The 20,782-nt window shown below is 37.6% G+C and overlaps 1 protein-coding gene across 2 annotated transcripts in view; it reads left to right on the forward strand.

Annotated features, from left to right (window-relative positions):
- CSMD3 (CUB and Sushi multiple domains 3) overlaps positions 1-20,782 on the forward strand; it is a 1,215,628-nt gene that overhangs the window by 1,118,744 nt on the left and 76,102 nt on the right. For both annotated transcript variants that reach the window (XM_073330296.2, XM_073330291.2), the window contains 5 exons: positions 354-527; positions 2,530-2,703; positions 8,527-8,712; positions 12,548-12,721; positions 20,207-20,389. In XM_073330296.2, coding sequence (XP_073186397.1) covers positions 354-527; positions 2,530-2,703; positions 8,527-8,712; positions 12,548-12,721; positions 20,207-20,389 — 891 coding nt within the window. The remainder of the gene's footprint in view (positions 1-353; positions 528-2,529; positions 2,704-8,526; positions 8,713-12,547; positions 12,722-20,206; positions 20,390-20,782) is intronic.

The following is a 20,782-nucleotide window of genomic DNA, read 5'->3' on the forward strand; positions in this document are numbered from 1 at the left end:
CCTTTTTGTTGTTGTTGAAAGGGGTAGATGCCTCAATTTGAAATTCTGGAATGCAAATTTGATAGTAAAAATACCACAGAAGCTCTTTGTTTGTTTGATTTGCATTTCTAATTTTTAGACATGATCTTTTTATGTATGAAAGAAGTATTTGGTTGTTTGTTTTCCATCGGCTTACAAATTATAATTTGAATGAAATCAATTAAAGAAATTGAGAAGTTAAACCTTGTTAAAATATTCATTTTAAATGTAAAGAAGTAGATTATTTTTCATTAAGAGGGATATTTTAAATATTATCATATGTATTCTGAATCATAGTAATTTTTGGTTTTGTTACCATAATTTGAAAATTGCAGCTGGCCACTGTGGTGTTCCAGATCTCATAGTCAATGGTCAAGTGATTGGAGAGAATTATGGGTACAGAGATACAGTTGTGTACCAGTGCAACCCTGGTTTTCGCTTGATTGGTTCTTCTGTACGAATATGCCAACAAGATCACAATTGGTCTGGTCAGCTTCCATCCTGTGTGCGTAAGTAAGCATGACGAAAGATATCTTACTTGTGCAATATGTTTACTGCTTACATTAGCTTATTGTACAAGTGCCCAAGTTCCATTTTGATTTCCAAAGGTGATTTAGGGCCGGATTTTTAAAAGATCAGACTCCTATAGAGCGTAGGCACCTAATTCCTATTTAAATCAATAGGAATTAGGCACCCAGAAGCTTTTGAAAATTCCACTTGATGTTCATCTGCATCTTAAGGCCCCTAAATACCCTTGAAAATCTGGCCCCTCAGAGACTGGCTTACTGAATATCAGTGGGGGACTAAGGAGCATAAGTGCCTATGTCACTTTTGAAAATGCTTTTGAGGATCTTACCTGAAAGTTTATGTGTATTTACTATTGATCAGTAGAAAGAGTTGTTAGATCTCAAATTATACTGTTAGCATTGAAGACAGAAATGTTCACATCAAGAAACTTGTTTAATTTTCACTGAGATTTTATTACTTATTTAATCAATAGTGTTTTATGAAAATGAGGGTCTTCATGTATGTTAACTAGGTTAACATGTTACATAAGTTAACCTCACATGAGAAAAAACAAGTTTCTTCTTTAAATATATTCTTTTTAGTAAACTTGGGTTATGGTGAAAAAGAGAGGGATGCAAAAAATTGGTATTATGCATATTTATTTATTTATTTACTTACTTATTTTTTTAAAATGGTCCCTTCTGAGACTGCTTGTCCCTTTCATAAGAGTGTATATGAAAAGTAATTGTGGAAATGCCAACTGTGGTTCATAATTAGTGTTAAATTGATATTATAGTATTGAAATTATTCTAATATTACTGACAATACCCTCTTTTTCATATACCTAGAGCTTTATAATAGAAAGCCCTGGCCATAAAAATCTCAACTAATCACAGTGGAACCAGTTCTGTTGTTATCCCATTACCTAAGTTGTTCATTTGTCATTTGATTTACTTATGATAGAGGTTTCTGAAAATAATACTTTATTACTGTAGTTAATAGTAATAAATTATAAATAAAGTACAGAAACACACACACAAACACACACCTCATTGTTCTGTTCCTATTTGTAATCATTCAGCAATGGATTAATGCCACTACTCTTTTTGTTCAAGATAGAAATAAGTATTGGACATTAGGGAACGAGTTTATTTGTCAATAATCTTTAAAGCAAGAATGAAACATAGTTCAACAGGAATTTCCAAAGCACTGGGTTAACATCAACAGCAGAACTGAAAAATAATTGCTCCTGGGTCATTGCTAACAGTAAAGAAGGTGAACATAGTTTCGTTCTTCACAACCAATTATAGAAGCTGTTTTGTTGAACACAGTGGAATTGTGCAGTACAATACATCAGAAAAGGGCAAGGAGGTTGACTTAAAGGATTGTAGCAATGAAAGACATACCATTAAACATTGCAATTGTCCATAATGTTACAATAGATGTCTAGAAGTGTTAGTACTGTAAACTCATAGCTTAATAGAAGTAGACAAAAATATTGATTTCTCTTTTATTTGTCTATCAGTTATATTGTTAATGACATTCATAATTTTATTATGTATTTCTATAGTACTGCTTGTTTAGATGTAATGATCATGACCATTTGACATTGGAAATGCACTGTGCTAAATGATTAGGCACCATGGACAGATATTTTATGATTAACCTTTTGTACCATACATTCCTAACCGATTAAAATGCCATTCAGAAAGAAAAAAATAAGGAGAATTTTGAGATACAGTTTTAGTTGTAAGCTCTTTATCATGTTTAGAAAATAAGGGCCTGATCCCCACAAAGTGCTCAGCACCTCCTGAAAGATACTAAGCTCGTTTAGTTCCCATTAAGATCAAATGAATTGACAGCTTTAAATACCTCTTGGGGGGGCACTCAGTACCTCATAAGATCTGACCTTTAGAATTCTACTAAGTAATCATCACTATTACATGATACCATGAAAAGTGACAGCAGTATGCTCTTCACTCTCTTGTTTTTTCCTGATGTTAGCTGTTAGCTGTGGCCATCCTGGTAGTCCGATTTATGGAAGAACAAGTGGAAATGGTTTCAACTTCAATGATGTTGTGACTTTCTCTTGTAATACTGGATATGCCATGCAAGGGCCAACAAAAGCGCAGTGTCAGGCTAATAGGCAATGGAGCCATCCACCACCAATATGTAAAGGTATGATTACAAATGTTTACAGATTTGGAGGTTGCTCTGAATATGAAAAAATAAATAAAGGGACATTGTCAAAACAAAGCATATATGTTTAAAAATCATCATGGGAATTACTTATAGAAAATTTGACTATTTAAACAGAACACATTTTCTACATCTAATTTTATTTTTCACCACTTAACAATTAGTTTGCTGTTTGCATTTCACTCAGACTGAACTATGAAATTAAACTGGGCAGTTTCATTTTAGTTCCTATTGTTTTTATTTTCAGGTACTCATTCATGAGCAAAATTCAGGAGATGGAATTTAAAAGGTCTTCACTGAAATTAAAACTAAAATAGAAACATGAAAACATTTACATGAACATAGAAACCTTTTTAAAATAAAATCTAAATTTGAGGTCTTATACTCACTTATAATGTCTTTTAAAAGCCTGTTTTCTCATTTTTCACTGTATAATTGATTTTATAGAAGTAACTTATTTAACCCAAATTTCTTTGTAGCAGATTTTAGAACCTTTTCTTTGTACAAATGAAATGACACTTTGTACCAACAGGCCCAAACAAGACACCCAGGTTAGGCACCTAAAGCCATATTTAGGCACCTAAATAAAAGTAATCTGTTCATAAGATATTCTTCCATTGATTTAACTAGAGACATAGGGCATGTGGCATATCTGAAAAGCATGCCTCTTTTAAACAAGGGACAAATATAGATGTAAAAGCCCAACTTTGAATATATAGTTTGGCCTGTATAGATAACTTCAGTTATCACCATGCCTAGTAAGATTCTTGGAAGCGCTAAAATGTTGCATTGACAGTAAATGATTCACACCTTCACCTTTGGATTTTATTATGGATAGGGAATAAATGAAGCAGTATCTTAAAACAAAATAATTGTTTCACTGTATGCATATGAATGAAATTGTCATTCTCCAAACCCAATATAAAGATATTATAAACCTTAACTCGGGGACTAGAAAATGTCTCAATGTGTTATTGTCAAGGTTCCTTCCCCACTCTGAACTCTAGGGTACAGATGTGGGGACCTGCATGAAAAACCCCCCTAAGCTTATTTTTACCAGCTTAGGTTAAAACTTCCACAAGGTACAAACTATTTTACCTTTTGCCCTTGGACTTTATTGCTGCCACCACCAAGTGTCTAACAAATATATAACAGGGAAAGAGCCCGCTTGGAAACATCTCCCCCCCAAATCCCCCAAACCCTACACCCCCTTTCCTGGGGAAGGCTTGATAAAAATCCTCACCAATTTGCATAGGTGAACACAGACCCAAACCCTTGGATCTTAAGAACAATGAAAAAGCAATCAGGTTCTTAAAAGAAGAATTTTAATTGAAGAAAAAAAGTAAAAGAATCACCTCTGTAAAATCAGGATGGTAAATACCTTACCGGGTAATCAGATTCAAAACATAGAGAATCCCTCTAGGCAAAACCTTAAGTTACAAAAAAGACACAAAAACAGGAATATACATTCCATTCAGCACAACTTATTTTATCATCCATTTAAACAAAACAGAATCTAATGCATATCTAGCTAGATTACTTACTAAGTTCTAAGACTCCATTCCTTTTCTGTTCGTGGCAAAAGCATCACACAGACCGAGAGAACCTTTGTTTCTCTCCCCCCTCCAGCTTTGAAAGTATCTTGTCTCCTCATTGGTCATTTTGGTCAGGTGCCAGAGAGGTTATCCTAGCTTCTTAACCCTTTACAGGTGAAAGGGTTTTTCCTCTGGCCAGGAGGGATTTAAAGGTGTTTACCCTTCCCTTTATATTTATGACAGTTATATACAGTTGAATAGCAATTGTTTTTATCAGACCATAAAAGCAAAGCCACATCACCTTCTGTCATGTCAATATACCCTTGAAATTTTAAAATTTGTATTTGGTTTTATTTTTTCATTTTCAATTATTATAAATATACTACTGTTCCCAATAAAACACAGAAGATTATAGCCTAGTTTCCTTGGATCAGCCCTTTTGCTACTGATCAAAGCTTTTACAGCAGTGTCTTTTGAAATGAATATATTGATACACAAGAACTGGAGGGTTACAGAAATATGTTTTGAAGATTTAAAAAATTGTCTCCCTTTAGAAAATATGTAGTTCTCCAGAAATCCTGATTTCATCCAAGTAGAAATAGCATCAAAGAGCTATCCTGGAGCTGAGTCAGCATCATGTGAGCTTCCTGAAATTTCCTATGAGCTTGGGTTCTAGGATGATATAGAATGTTTAATCATATAGTGTGTTTATATTCATCTTACTTAATACATTTTCCTTCCAATTAGATTCATCACTCTGCCTTGAGCCCTAGTGAAAAACCATTTACAGAACTTTATTTTAAAATTTTTATTTGTAGTTAAGACATTATTATTCTTTTTTAATTCACAATAGAAAACTCCCACTGTGTACTAAGAGCAGCAGGTATATTTGGTCTTCAGCCCAATAGCAATAAATTATCCTGGTGTACTGGTATTTCCACAATAATGTACCATACTCCCTATTATATGTTATTGCCTATAGGGATCAGAGGCTCAATAAATGTATTGGTCACATTGATTTATGAAAACTTTACACACATCCATGAAATCCTAAATTGTTCATAGGGTACAACAGAGTACAAGAGAGCTAAGTGTTTGCATCAGATCATTGATACTGGTCTTTTTAAGGTGCAGCAACTCTAGTTATGACTTCGATGATATTGAGATTTGCACGGATTAAAAAAAATATTAATCTACATACCTACTTGTCAAGGTTCCTCCCCCACTCTGAACTCTAGGGTACAGATGTGGGGACCTGCATGAAAAACCTCCTAAGCTTATCTTTACCAGCTTAGGTCAAAACTTCCCCAAGGTACAAAATATTTCACCCGTTGTCCTTGGACTGGCCACTACCACCACCAAACTAATACTGGTTACTGGGGAAGAGCTGTTTGGATGCGTCCTTCCCCCCAAAATACTTCCCAAAACCTTGCACCCCACTTCCTGGACAAGGTTTGGTAAAAAGCCTCACCAATTTGCCTAGGTGACTACAGACCCAGACCCTTGGATCTGAGAACAATGAAAAAGCATTCAGTTTTTTTACAAGAAGACTTTTAATAAAAAATAGAAGTAAATAGAAATAAAGAAATCCCCCCTGTAAAATCAGGATGGTAGATATCTTACAGGGTAATTAGATTCAAAAACATAGAGAACCCCTCTAGGCAAAACCTTAAGTTACAAAAAAGATACACAGACAGAAATAGTTATTCTATTCAGCACAATTCGTTTCTCAGCCATTTAAAAAAATCATAATCTAACACATACTTAGCTAGATTACTTACTAAAAGTTCTAAGACTCCATTCCTGGTCTATCCCCAGCAAAGACCCAGCATACAGACAGACACAGACCCTTTGTTTCTCTCCCTCCTCCCAGCTTTTGAAAGTATCTTGTCTCCTCATTGGTCATTTTGGTCAGGTGCCAGGGAGGTTACTTTTAGCTTCTTAACCCTTTACAGGTGTGAGGAGCTTTCCCCTGGCCAGGAGGGATTTCAAAGGGGTTTACCCTTCCCTTTATATTTATGACACTACTTAAAATGGGTACTCTCTCAAATACCTGCAAACTTGCATATTGTTCGTATGTTCAATGCACACTATAAAATTCTTAAAAGTGCTGTACCTTTTCTAAAAGGTCACTATTTCAATTATAAGAAAACCACAGCAGTGCTCATACTGATTATTATAATGACCAGAGCTTTTTGCAGTTTACGCTAAATGATCAGTATTTAAGAGTGATGTAGAACTAATACGTTTTTTCATTTTATTGAAAGTGAATACATCATAGTATCTATGTTCATGTACAATTACTATAAAACACTTGATCTTAAAACAGAAAATAGAAATTGAGTCCAGAAACTTCCTATAAGCCACAATTAACACTCTGTCCACTCAACCTATCTACTGAAATAAAAGGCCTGGGTGAATAGATAAGTCTTGACTTGAAGGCTAATAAAGTCAGGCCAGAAGAAGAATAGCTTCCAGATGTCTTATTCTCTCCAATGAAAATGCTTGATGTACAGTCATCACATGTCATTACTGGAGCATCCCAGCAAATTCCACGGTTCGTGATGGAATGTAAAATAGCTTTAAAACAGCCAGGATGAAAAATATGTAAGGTTGTGTAAGTAAGAATCAGTTCCCTGTGTTGTACCTAGAAATAGATTACTAGGATTTCCAATCTACAGAGTATTCCAGGGCCACAGGTATGATATGATGATATGCACAGTTAAGTAGGGTGGGCCGTACCATTCTGCATGTAGTATACAGATTACCTTCAATGGTAACTTCATGTAGTCTGCATTGTAATGATCTGTCCTGGAGGTGATGAGCATGGAGAACCATGATGAGTTCTGCATCCAAAAAGAAAGGTCACAACCCCTAACCAGATGCAGATGAAGAAAACTGCTCTTAGCTACTTTTTCAAAGTAGGAATCTAGGAGAAGCTGAGGATCCCAAATAACCAACCAGGTTGTTCATGTCATTAACAAAAGCTCCCTTCAGTGAAAGGTGGAGATAGATAGACAGACAGACAGGCTAACTTCCCCCCTAAGCTAGTCAGTGGAAGATGCCAACCAGAGGGGTGTATGCTAAGCCCTGCCCCTCTCTTAGAGATAGTCACCTAAATCCAGGAGGCAAGGAGACACCTAGCTCTGCTAATGAGTCTCTGCTGTGAACCCTCTCCTTTAGCAAGAAGCTGAGGAGGAAGGGGAAGTGGTGCTCTTCTTATCATGTTTATCCTAGTGATTAGAGTGCTTACTGGGATGTGAAAGACTGAGGTTCAATTGAAGAGGGGTCTGCCACCTTTTAGGAGAGTGCTCTAACCACAGAGCTATGGGACAGTCTGTGGGGTTCCCTGAATCTCTCCTGTTGAAGTTGTTCCACTGTAGATAAATAATGAAAGAGTGATTGTGGAAAAAGGACTGTGCCTTTCAACTCTCAAGTGGATGTCCTAACCACTGGACTACATGGTCATTCTCACACTTTCTGCTCCCTGTGGTCCATTGACTATTTAAATATATATCCATAGTGGAACAGTCATTGGACGAGGGAGGGAAAATAGCTCTGCTTTAATCACTGGGTTACAGGAACAACAGAGTCCTGTGGCACCTTAAAGACTAACAGATTTATTTGGGCGTAAGCTTTTGTGGGTAAAAAAACACTTCTTGCATCTGAAGAAGTAGTTTTTTACCCACGAAAGCTTATGCCCAAATAAATCTGTTAGTCTTTAAGGTGCCACCGGACTCCTTGTTGTTTTTGTGGATACAGACTAACACGGCTACCCCCTGATACTGGGTTACAGGATGGGCACCACCTCCTTCTTCTCCCCCTCTGTCTGGCTTTTGAATGGGACCCAATCTGTTAAGCAGTTTCTGAGCATGCCTACTGGATTACACCCTGCACATGCCCTATTAGGCCAAATGCCTGTCTTCTCCTGGTTTGTGAATCACTCTGTGGGTTTAAATGGGAGCATCTAAGCATCCTGATACCTGGAGTGAGGAAGCATTGCACATGGCCAGAGACGGATGTGTAGGTGCCAAAGGAACTTTTACTCTGAAAACTTAGGAATCAAGTGAATTTAGGTGCCTTGCATGGTTCGATGGGATATTTGCATATCATAATGGTCCCAAAACTGGGAGTTAGGTGCCTAATGGACTTAGGTGCCTAAATCCTTTTGTGCATCCAGACCTCAGTAATAAAGCTATTACAAATTTATTTTATAAAACAATATATTATACATGTGTAATCTAAAAATGAGTTTCACTTTTTGTAGTGGTCAACTGTTCTGATCCTGGAATCCCTGCAAATTCCATACGAGAAAGTAAAATAGAACATGGAAATTTCACCTATGGAACAGTGGTGTTTTATGACTGCAATCCTGGACATTTTTTATTTGGATCTTCAGTTTTAGTCTGTCAACCAAATGGTCACTGGGATAAGCCACTACCTGAATGTATTAGTAAGTAGATAATGTGTATTTTTCTGTAAGATAAAAAAATTTGGGTCATATATTTTATTATGTTTTACACTGATTTTGCTGTATACAGTAGATTTGTCTCTTCTCTCTCTACATGTAGGCACTCAGTTAGATGGTGATGGTAGAAGTTAGACAGACAGATCCTATATACATAAGTTTTTAAAATGTGTGATAACCATATAAGGCCACAAAGGCAGCAGAGGTATCCCATGTCTGTTATACATGGTGTTTGAAAGTGTTATCTGTGGAGAGGCCACTCAAAAAGACTCTACTTCTTTGGCATATCACAGAAGAATGATCCTTGGGAATACTGTCTATCAGTAGAAGAGGTGTTTGGGAGCAGGGGTGTATCCAATAGGGGTGCAGCTACATGGATGCACTGACCAAAAGGCACTTTCATTGCACTAAATAATGACACTGGACCTCTAAAGCTGTAGTGGAAGCTGCATAGGAGCTGCAAGGTTTTCAACAGCAAGCCCTTGAGTTGTACAGGGAGATTCTTTTCCTCAATTCTTTTTGTAGGTCCCTTTACAAAGATTTGTTCTGGGACTAGGCTTTCTCTCTTGTATGAGAGATCCGGTTGAGAGAGGAAACAAGATTAAGAGTTCTTAATCCAGTCATTTTGGCAACGTTTCTGGAAGAGTGTGGACAAATTCTGCATGTATTATTTATCCTTTTGCCAAGATTTTTCTCTTCCCATTTTCTCACAGCAGTTCTTAGTTTTCAGTTCTTCCAGTTGTTTTTAAATGATCTTCATTCTGGGAGTCTTCCTTATCTTTGATATAATTTGTAGTTATTTACAACTCTCATTTGTTAAACTGGCATTAAAGTTTGGGGTCCCTTTGAAGCAGAAAAAACATTACCAGAATGGTCTAGTTGTCAAAAACAGCCATTAGAAATCCAAAAATTTCAGAAACGAACAAATTTATTTGGGCATAAGCTTTTATGGGCTAGAACGCACTTCATCAAATGCATGGACTGGAAAATACAGGAGCAGGTATAAATACATGAAATACACTTGGTAAGGCAAATTGCATCTTTTCATTTATTTTATACCTGCTCCTGTATTTTCCACTCCATGCATCTGATGCAGTGGGTTTTAGCCCATAAAAGCTTATGCCCAGATAAATTTGTTAGCCTCTAAGGTGCCACAAGGACTCCTCATTATTTTTGCTGATACAGACTAACACGGTTACCACTCTGAAAAAATTCAGAGTTAAGGTTAAATGGAAAGGAAAGCCAAACATATGAAAGCATGAAAATGCACATGTAAGGCACTGTCATAACCTTAGCTCTGTCTCAATAGCGATGCCCTGAGGGAAAAAGCAACCCAGGAACTCTAAAAGAACCTTATCCATTCATAATAAGCAGTTGCGTCTCATCAGTAACTACATCATTAAAATGCCTTACTATTAATCATCTTCTAATTTGACCTCCTTTACAGCCATGCACAATCCACAAACAGAATTCATGTTACAGTTGTTTGATTAAAAATAGCAGGCTAATGGCAGTCTTTCCCCCCTTTTCATTAGGGACTTAAACTTGCAGAGCGCTGAGCATTCTTATCCAGAAAGCACATAAGCACATGCTTAATTTTCACATAGCAGTCAAGGGACAAAAGTTAAGCACACACTTAAATGATTTGCTGGATCGAGGCCGGAATGCTCATCACTTTTCAGAAAACACATGCCAACTATTATACAAATGTGATACAGACTGAGTGTATAAATGCAAAACTCCAAGCCTGAGATCATTAAATTATAATGCTATAATAACAAGAGCTAAGGTTAGTGAATGATGATCTTCACACAGCATTAATCATGTACCGTATGTAGTCAACCAGTGGTCTGTTATGCACAATTTCAATGCTAAAAACCTTGCAGTCTTCTTCAGATCTAATATGTCCACAACCATAGATTGAATACCTCTCTTTAAGCCCTTATGGAAGAAGATGATGAAGGGAGGATGGGAGGGTGGAAGTGGCAGTTCACTAAATCAGTACAGTGGCTATTCTATTATCAAGGTATTTGCTGCTCTAAGCCATAGTCTTCATGAAGCACTTAGAAAAAAATGTCTTTGATCCGACATGAACACGTCCCACAAAGTAGGCGTAAAGTAACAAAGAAGGGGACATGCAAGGCTAGAATTGTTATGGGGACAGAAATAAGGTGATTTGGATGCCTTAACACTCTGCATTTTCATAAGTGTAATGTTTGGTCTCCTTCAAAGTCCAACCTTCGCTCTGAATTCTCTGGGTTTTTAATGGTTGCTTTTAAATAAGTACATGTTCTTGTAAGGATTTTTACTTTCAAGTCACTGATATGTACCCTGAAACTTAACAACATTTTTTTTCCGAGAGATAAATATAAGAGCAATTAAACCTTACTTGAAAATGCGCCCCATTTCAAATTCCAACAGACTTTTTATTTCTTTTCAGCACTGCAGGGCAAACCGTTGTTTCCTTGACATACATAATCCATGTGTCTGCTTTTCTACATAGTAGTGCATAAGGCCTTTTTTCTCTTTATTTTATTCTTATAAAATAGATGCCTGTTGGGCTAAACATGATAACTTTATAACTTTTATAAAACTTTATAATAGATATTAGATTGCTGAAACAATTTCAATGGCTTTACCAGGATTTAAAATGCAGAACTTTGTAAAATACTATTTTTGACCAATTTCTACAAATGCTTCTCACAAGATTTTGTTATAGGTGTGTTTAAGAGACAAGTAAAAGAAAAAAGTAATCAGCATCACTTATTATGGAATTCTCTCTTTGCTGTCTTCAGTGTAATTACATAATATCAGCTTACATCTTCTTTTCTCACCAGTGTTGTATATGAAGTTGAACATTGGTCAGGTAACACTGTCTGCAGTCCATGCAGCACACACCCTAAAGGTGTAAGGATAAAAGCTTCTGAGTCGATCTTAATAAAAAGCTAATTCAGCCTGAAAGGAACACTGCTTATGTGTAATTTGGCTTTTCCAAAGCCCTGATCCCTAGCTCCCAGGGAGACACATTACTCCAAAGAAAGTAGGGTGGGGAAAGGAGGTGGAAAACGTGGAGCTGTTAAAGGATGGTCCAAGTGTTTTCAATTCCCAGGTGCACTGAGAGTTTACAAAGGAATTGTACCTAGCTCAGGCATAATTGTTTCACAAGCTACCCTTGGGACTCCGCCTTGCCCCTAAGACAGGCCATAGCCTTAAAGGCAAAATATGGTCTTTATATTTCAAAATATTGGGACCCAATTCCTGCTCCCCATAAACACATCAGGAAATCAAGCAAAAGGTTTTGCCCATAATTCTAGCCCCTAGAAAGAGCTGTATGGGAGTATCATGAGCAATGATTTAAGATCAGTGGATTTGAGCCACATGTATATGCATTTATAAAATGGGAGCTAGCAGTGACCCCTACATATAGCCTCCCTCTGCACCCAAAGTAGAATAGTTCTACTGTGAATGGATATATGGATATAGTTATGCAGAGACCAGCCCTAAGGTCCAGGCATCTGGTGTATTTTTTATATATATACATACATCTAATGCCTGGACCTTAGGGCTCATCTCAGCAGAAATGTTAGAAGCATATTATCATTATTTTGGGGTAATGTACACATGACCCTTCAAGAGACATCTGTTTCACAGCATCTGTCAGGATTTGATTCTTGATATATCATTCATATTTAATAAATTGACATTAAAGAATCCAGCTTCAAAAGATGTATGTATAAAATATGGGAATTCTAATGGTAAATGTAAGACGTTTGATCGGTGATTATAATATTTTTTTATCTTCAATAATTATGTATTGTAGTGATTGACTGTGGCCATCCTGGCATTCCTCCTAATGCAGTCCTGTCTGGAGAGAAGTATACATTTGGGTCTACTGTTCATTATACTTGCACAGGAAGGCGATCACTATTAGGCCAATCATCTCGCACATGTCAATTAAATGGACATTGGAGTGGATCTCTGCCTCATTGCTCAGGTACTGCTTTTGAAGTATGTGAACATGCTCTTGAAAACATTTTAAACTTCCATAGGTTTTGGTGGAAGTCTGTTTGCTTGTTTTATTATTTGAAAAACAAATAAAATATTAAAAATATCCATCAAAAATATGCAGTTGGTAGCAGTGCCATAAAAATAAGTAAAATTATTTTTACAAGCCAATCCAGTAGGAAAACTGAACTCTATTAATAACATTTAATATGAAGGGAAATGACATGCTCAATGGGACGGGATAAGTGACCATTTGGCTTTGAACATGTATATTTTTATTGTATGCACATTGCTGATAAGAATATTGGTTTCCAGAGGATGACCTCCTGCACCGTTATTTCCTCAAGATAATGGTTTCAATTTTATATAACTTGAAAAGTGACTCATGATTTGATCTCACAGCCCTCAAGTTAAGTCTAAAATATGTATTGCATCTGCCCTTTCTGTACCTCAAGCGCTCTAACTCATTTCGAGCATGGGATGAGGTTGTTTTGGTTTTGCATGGTAACTAGTGAATCATATTGAATGGAAATGGGCCCAAATCACAAAAAAATGAGATCCTCATTTTGAACATACCAAAGCTGAGGAGTGCTCCAATCCATGCTTTTGGTTTAGTCCAGTACACCTAGAGATAGGCCAACTGAGAAGAACATATCTGAGACATACACAGAGTTAAGGGGCTTTTAGATCTGGGGTTGTACTTCAAGCCCATTTCTCATCTTCGCTAAGTTTTACTTCTCAATAAATACACAAGTTTATTTTTTCTCTTGGCAACATCATACTTCCATCACATAAGTTACAGCAATCAATATTTTCATCTTGGAGCATTTTCAGATTTATATTGCTTTGATTATAAGAACATAGCTATTTTAATGTTCAGGAACTAGGAAGAAGCCATGGGCCATATTCTCTCCTGAATTCTGCCTACACAGAAAATGATGTGCTAGTCTGACATCCTAGACTCTGCTGCCATCCTAATCTCATGGCCAAATTTGATATAATTCAGAATAGCCTTTGGCTTTTTAATAATATTTCATTGTCCCCACCTTTTATTTCTCTGGCTATTTAGACTATAAATTCTTAATTTTAGGCACTCTGTTAATATACATTTGTACAGCACCTAGCACAATGGGGCCCTAATTTCAGCTGGTATCTCTAGTATTACTAAAATAGAAATGATAAATAATTATAATGAAAATAATAATTTTAGATGAAGATCTTGCTATTAAGATCCAAAAGGGAGCCTGACCACAAAGAAAATGGGCATGTCATGCCTGAAGTCAGATTGCTTGCTTGCTCACTTTGCCTGAACCAGCATAGTAATGATGTGATAAGTCAAATAACTATTATTTTCAGTGAGTCAGGGTTTACTCAGGGGCTAAGCCTGTTCGTAAGACATCCGGCAGGTAGATGTGGTTAAGAGCACCTGTTGATGTTGTTATCCTGCTCCATCAGTTCCTCTTCTTCCATAAATCTTCATTTATCAACATAACATGTGATTGTTCATTTTTATAATTTTTCACCTAATTTCACCCAGGGTATATTCTCACAGAAATCAGTTGGAGTATTGCCACTGACTTCAATGGAAGCAGGTTCAGGTTCCTGTTGCATATGATTAGAGCTGCTCATCCTGTGAAAAACAGCAAGGAATTTGAATCTATTTATAAATTTGAAATGCAGACTGGATTCGCCAAACCTAGTTTTTTTTTTAAACCAGGAGAGTGAGTGTGTGTGTGTGTGTGTGAACAGAATCAACAGAATTAGTCTTTGAGTTTCTGGATTTAAACAAAACTCCAAACTTAAAAATATCCAAAGAGTAGGGTGCAGACACACACAGAATTAGACTGTAAAAATATTCACATACATTTTAGTGAACATAAAACGATAGTTTTTTCACAACTCTGCGGATATTACATTTGATAATTGAGATAAATACTTCAAAATAGTATAAATGAATAAATATATACAATTTTAAAAAAAATTAATTAAGATGTTCTCTCACTCTCACGCATATTGTGAGGAAGCTCAAAGGTCAAATCAGTGTCTAGGAAAAAATGAAGCCAACTTCTATAAGAGAAACCTTTATATACTTCTGCATTTGCAGAGATTCAAATGTGGGTCACATTGAGCAAAACTCAGATTTGTTATAAAGTGGGCAGAACCTTAATGATGTCACCCACTTATATTAGATCTGAAAACAAAACACCACTAGCTCTGGCAACCTGAAATTATGTGAAGTCATTATTTCTCACTAATATTTTCTATAACTTTAATTCCATGTTTCATAAATAAATAAATAAAAGACTTGGACCTGGTGCCTAGGTTGTTTCATGGAGCATATTAGAAAGCCATACAAAAAGAGACAGAAAGTGAGAGGATTCACAGCACTTTTTAGTATAGGCAGGAATTCACATAGGTTTGTCATGTGTTTCCTGAAGCAGTCTGTTGCTTGGCCATCTGCATTTTAAATTATGCTTCAGATCCAGAGCTAGTAGGAGTTGAGTTGTCCCACTGACATCAGCTGATGTTTTTTGACAAATACCTTTCAGGAATCACACACGTGTCATCTGGAGAGAGCAGAGTTCTTATGGAACTCACAGAAACTCAAAATTACTGTTACATTCAGCATAGTCACTGCCATGCATTTAAATAAGCTGTCTGGCCATGGATACCTTCAATAAAAATGGAAAGCCAAATTCTCTGCTGGTGTAGTTCTGGTGTAACTCTAGTAACATCAGTGGAGTTATGCCAGCAGAAAATTTGGTCCAGATGTGGGGGCAGAAAGTATCTGCATATAGACGGAGAAAATCATGGTTGAATCCCTGCAATTAGGAGGTCAACATAATTATTGTCTACATAACACTATTGGAGCCATTACCACTGTCATTTTATGATAAAAATAGTCACTAACACATGGTCTTTTTGCTAGTCCACTCTAACATTCCATCAAGCTGGACTGCGATTAACCTCCCTTGGAAGGTCAAGGTAATCATTCCTAGACATTTTTTAACAAATAGATTTAAGTCTGTATATTAGTAACAAAAAGATGGCAAATCAGAGCGCATAATGGGATTAATTTATTAGGGAAAGGTATGACACACCTTTGTAAGGCACCAAGCCCTTTTTTACTTCAATCACAATAAAAGTTGTAGCAGTAGGAGTAGTGCCTAGGAACTGGTTGAAAATGGGGATCATTGTACTAGGCATTGTACAAATACAGAGTAGTAGACGCTCCCTGTCCTGAATGTTTTGCAATCTAAATAGACAAGATGAAAATGTAGGGGATGTATCCAAAATTAGGACCCTAACCACTTTAACTAGGGCACTTTTGGTGTAATGCCTAAAACATAGTGACCAAAATGTTCAAACTTGATGTCTTAAGTTAATCACCTCAATAAGCGGCTTGAATTTTGGAAATCCTGAGTGTTCAGAACCTCCATTGACTTGACTGTATTTTGGGTTTGGGGAGTTGTGGATATTCACCATCTTTGAAAATCTGGCTGCTCAAGTACTCTGATGATTGGGGTCATGGGAATCTAAATAAATAAATGTAGGTGCCCTAGAAAGATTTTGATACCTAAATTTAGAGGTCCAAATGTGAACATGTTGGCTATCATATCTACAACTAGCGCGTTCACTCATAAGAATGAGGAAATTTTCTAATGCTAGTAAGCACCAATGAATGAGAATAGATAGGGTTCTGTGCATTTTTTCCCACATGGCAGAAAGATCACATTCTAATAATACTACATTACCACGTTGGAAACTTTTCAGAAATGAGGGGTCAGTTCAATACTGTTTAACTTCATTGAAATCATTTTACTTTTCTCTAAAGCAGATTTTACCTCTTTTTGTGACTGTGTGTTAGAGGTAAAAGAGAATCTGTGTCCCTAATAAACAAACAAACAAACAAATAAAAAACCCTACAGATCCCAACCCCAGCCTTCTGGAGATGCACTACTGTTAAGAGATGCCCAGTGCTGCTGTTTTTTCCTGAGTTTGTGACAGGCATAGGAAGATAAACATGGGATGCAAAATACTGAATGGGTTAAACCCACAGACCAGCCCTGGATTTACTTAGCTACCTGGACTAGAATGAGTACTACTACTAATAATAAATTATTATTATAAAATCATAGATTATCAGGGTTGGAAAGGACCTAAGGTGGTCATCTAGTTCAACCCCCTGCTCAAAGCAGGACCAATCCCCAACTAAATCATCCCAGCCAGGGCATAAACATTGGTCATATATTATACATTTCTGTATAAATCACAAAGCAAAACAATCCAGTGCTTCCCGTATGACTCTCCCTCACTACTCAACTCAAAAGATGTTTCTGCTAGTGAAAAGAGGAAATAGGTAAAATATGTCTGCTAGTTCTGGTTTGCATTCAGCACCCTGCTGTGCTGATGGGGCTGGTTGGCAAGGGCTATCTCTCTGTCACTACCCCCCCCCCCCGCCACCTCTGATGCCCCAGTTTTTCCTAAACTCCACTGTGTCCATACATGCCAGGGATCTGTCATTCACTGGTCAAAATGTGAATGCACTGGGTTCTGACTGTTTCCCACAGATAACAGCATGTCCTTATGACTCTGATATTTAAGTTCAGTTAAATACCTACATGGGTTATTAGAGAGAGAGAGAATATTATTTACACCATTTATGAATACATTTTAGCACTGGCATGTATTTACCTATTTATTGCTAATATAAAGGCATAATTTGATGCTCTCTGGTAAGTGCATTTTACACTAGTTGTAGTTAAAGTTTTTACTCTAGATTTAAACCATTGTAAATGAAAGCAGAGTTCGGCTCAATAATGATATTATGATTTTCCTTTAGATCCTTGTTAGTGCAAGAGACTATACTTTTTATTATTTGTAAAATGTCACAAAATCCATGTGCTTTAGGTCTTTGCGCCAAAACCTCAGCTGCTGTAAGTTAGTATAGGCCCACCGAATTCACTGAAGAATTGAATGCCAATTTATACCAGCTGAGGCTCTGACCCGTTATTACATTTTTTGTGTTAAACTTGGTTACCTGTGTAGTCAACTGTTCTTTTGTCCAAAAATACTTCAAAGATATCTATCAAAAAGGACAGTGGCCAGGATTTTCAAAAAGAGGAACTTGTAAGTATCGTCCTAAGTCTGTATTTAGAAACCCTAATAAGTGATCTGATTTTCAAAAGTGCTGAGACACCAAGTGGTTACACTGGGAACTGCTTGGAGCTTCTCCCCCCCCCCCCCCCCCAATCAGGACAGTTATTTAGGGTCCTAAATATGGATTTTAGACTTTTATTTCAAAAAATCTTAGCCACTATTTGTTTGCAAAACATTTATTTTGCGCTGTGTATATTAGAAATGGCAAAACTGTTAACTTTTTCCCACCATCTACTTTATAAAACATAAGTAGAATGTCAGCTGAAATGAGATTTTATTCAGCGTACTGTCTTTCAGCTGGAAGTAGCTGAAAACCATGACAAATAGTTGGTGTTGAGAAAAATGCTGACTAAAGCTCACATACAATGGCAGCAATGTTGCCTCTCCGGTGATAACATTAAAATGGGAAGTATGCACTTCAGTACTATTAGAAAACATGTGTTACAAGAAACTTGAATGAACAGGAAATTCATCTGTAAGTCGGTGACCTTGGAACATCTCATTCTGAATGAAGAACCATGGGGTTTTTTTGTGGCTCTCACACCAAACTCTGGAACTAAACCCTAATACATAATCATTAGCCATTTAGCTCAGGTGTGTCCTAATGTAACATAAAATGGTATAAACTAGGGGGACAAGCATTTTGTAGCTTGGGAAGCCTGAGTTTATTGCACGCAGTAGGGGTCTTTGCATCCCTCCCACAAGCTCCTCGTATGCCATCCCCTCATCCCCCTCTATTTCAGGGATTTCCTGCAAGTCCCCCAGTCTCTTCCCTGCCAGTAGTTCTGCGTGCCACTGACTTACCTAACCTAGGGTCCCCCATTCACCCCACATGCCAATGGTTTTGTGTGCACTCCCATTCCCACTTTCTTTCAGGACTTCCATTCTCCCTTCCCCACATATCAGATGCTCTGTGTGACCACTCCCTTCCTCCCATACTAAGCTTCTGAATCCCCTCACCAGGAATTCTTTGTGCCTCATCATTACCCCATCTCTCCATTCAAGAGTTCTCACATTCTAGCCTCTTGGAAGGTCTCTCTGTGTGTGCCCCCATTTCCCTTTTCCCTCCATATTCCCTCCTCTATAACAGGGTACACCAATTTCCCTCTTTGACAGGAGTTGTTTGCCCCATATCCTTCTCCCCCATTCCCACCTTTCTCCCCAGGCCAGGAGCTCTGAGTGGCCTCTCTTCTCCCATTCCAAGGTCCCCCATTCTCCACCCCCATGACAGGAGTTCTCTATGTACCTCATTTCACCTGCCCCCCTGGTAGAAATGTCAGGATTCAATAAGCATGGAAAGGGTCTTCCAATTTCCTTGCCACTGGGGGTTTTGTGCCCCTATTCCTCCTCCACCCATTCTAGGGTTCCCAATCCTCCCCCATGGCAAGGTCTCTGTGTGAATCTTTATTACCCCCTCCACCCAATTTCCCACTGCTGCCCCCCCCCATTTTCCCCTATTTTCTGTCTGTCCCCTATTTTCCAGCTGCCACCTTCTCTCCTATGCTAGGGGCTCTGTGTGGCCCTATTGCCCACTGACCCCTTTTTACTTTAAGCCCCCAAATATGCCCCTCCATTATTCTTTCCGTCTGGGAGATAAATCAGTCAGGTGTCAACATGTTGAACTCTTCTTGGAGGATAAGCAGGGGTATTGTTCTGTAGTGCAGAAAAGAGTTAATTGGTGCCATAAACTTGTTTGATCCACAGAAAATTGCAGAGGTACTTGAAGCTTTGGTTGTGCTAATAAAGTAGCAGGGGCTCCATTTGTCCTCTACTTTCCCTCTTTCGTTTTTTTCTGATTTTCCCCCAAATCAGTAGGATTCTGGCCATTAATGCCTAGAACATTCCTGGAAATTTTGGAATTGATTGGATGCAGCATTCAAATGTTATCACATTACATACATGTATAAATGCAAACATGGAAAAGCCATCAATTTGAGTGTAAGGCCTTCACAAGCTTGGCCAGTTACCTGAGAAACATATAATTTCTGTGTGCTGTTTACGCTTCACTTAAATCTTGGTTACAAAGGTATCTTTGTAGCTACCAAATAATTTAAAAAGCCAAGTAAAGGGCCTGGACCCAGATTTTTAAAGGTATTTAGGCTTGGCTTTGCTCAGTGTTGCAATTCCTAACTGATTTAAGAGCTCAATCTAATTTTCAAAAGGGAAACAATGGGAAGCAATGCCCAAATACCTTTAAAAATCTGGGCCTTATAGTTCAAGTCAGTAGCTGTAAAATAGTCCTACAGTACTGATATAGTAGTGTAGTGTATCAAATGTTATAGTCATGTGAAAATCTTTGTTTTATAAATTCTAGGTGACGCTGCTGGTTCTTGTGGGGATCCAGGAATCCCAGGCCATGGTTCTAGAGAAGACAGTGATTTTAAAATTAAAAGTACTGTACGTTTCAACTGCGAGATTGGTTATATCCTTCATGGATCAGAAGAAAGAACATGTTTGGGAAATGGAACCTGGACAGGAAGACAGCCAGAGTGTAAAGGTAAATCACAAAAGGAAAATATATTTTATGTATATATCCTTAAAATGAATGTAATGTCAGTGAAAGGTTGCCAGAGTGAAATCCCTGGAGGTTAAACTGCTTGATTTAGCCACAGGATAGATAGAGTACAGGCAGTGGAAGAGTAGTCTTCTCCATATCTGCTTACAAGTGTACCTTTATAACCTCTACTTTGCTCTGGAGGGACAACATCTAGCATTGAGCTGACTGCTCTTCCAGCAGTCTTACATTTCTCCTCCTCCCCCAAGCCAGAAAGCATTGCCCTCTTCTTCCCACCAGCCAGGCAATCATGCCATTTCTGCTGTAAATGCTGACCACAATGCCAATTGTATGTCATAGTTCTTGTGACGCAGATACTTGTCCAGTGGGTACTGA

Source organism: Lepidochelys kempii, chromosome 2 (genome assembly GCF_965140285.1).
Source record: "Lepidochelys kempii isolate rLepKem1 chromosome 2, rLepKem1.hap1, whole genome shotgun sequence".
NCBI lineage: Eukaryota > Metazoa > Chordata > Testudines > Cheloniidae > Lepidochelys > Lepidochelys kempii.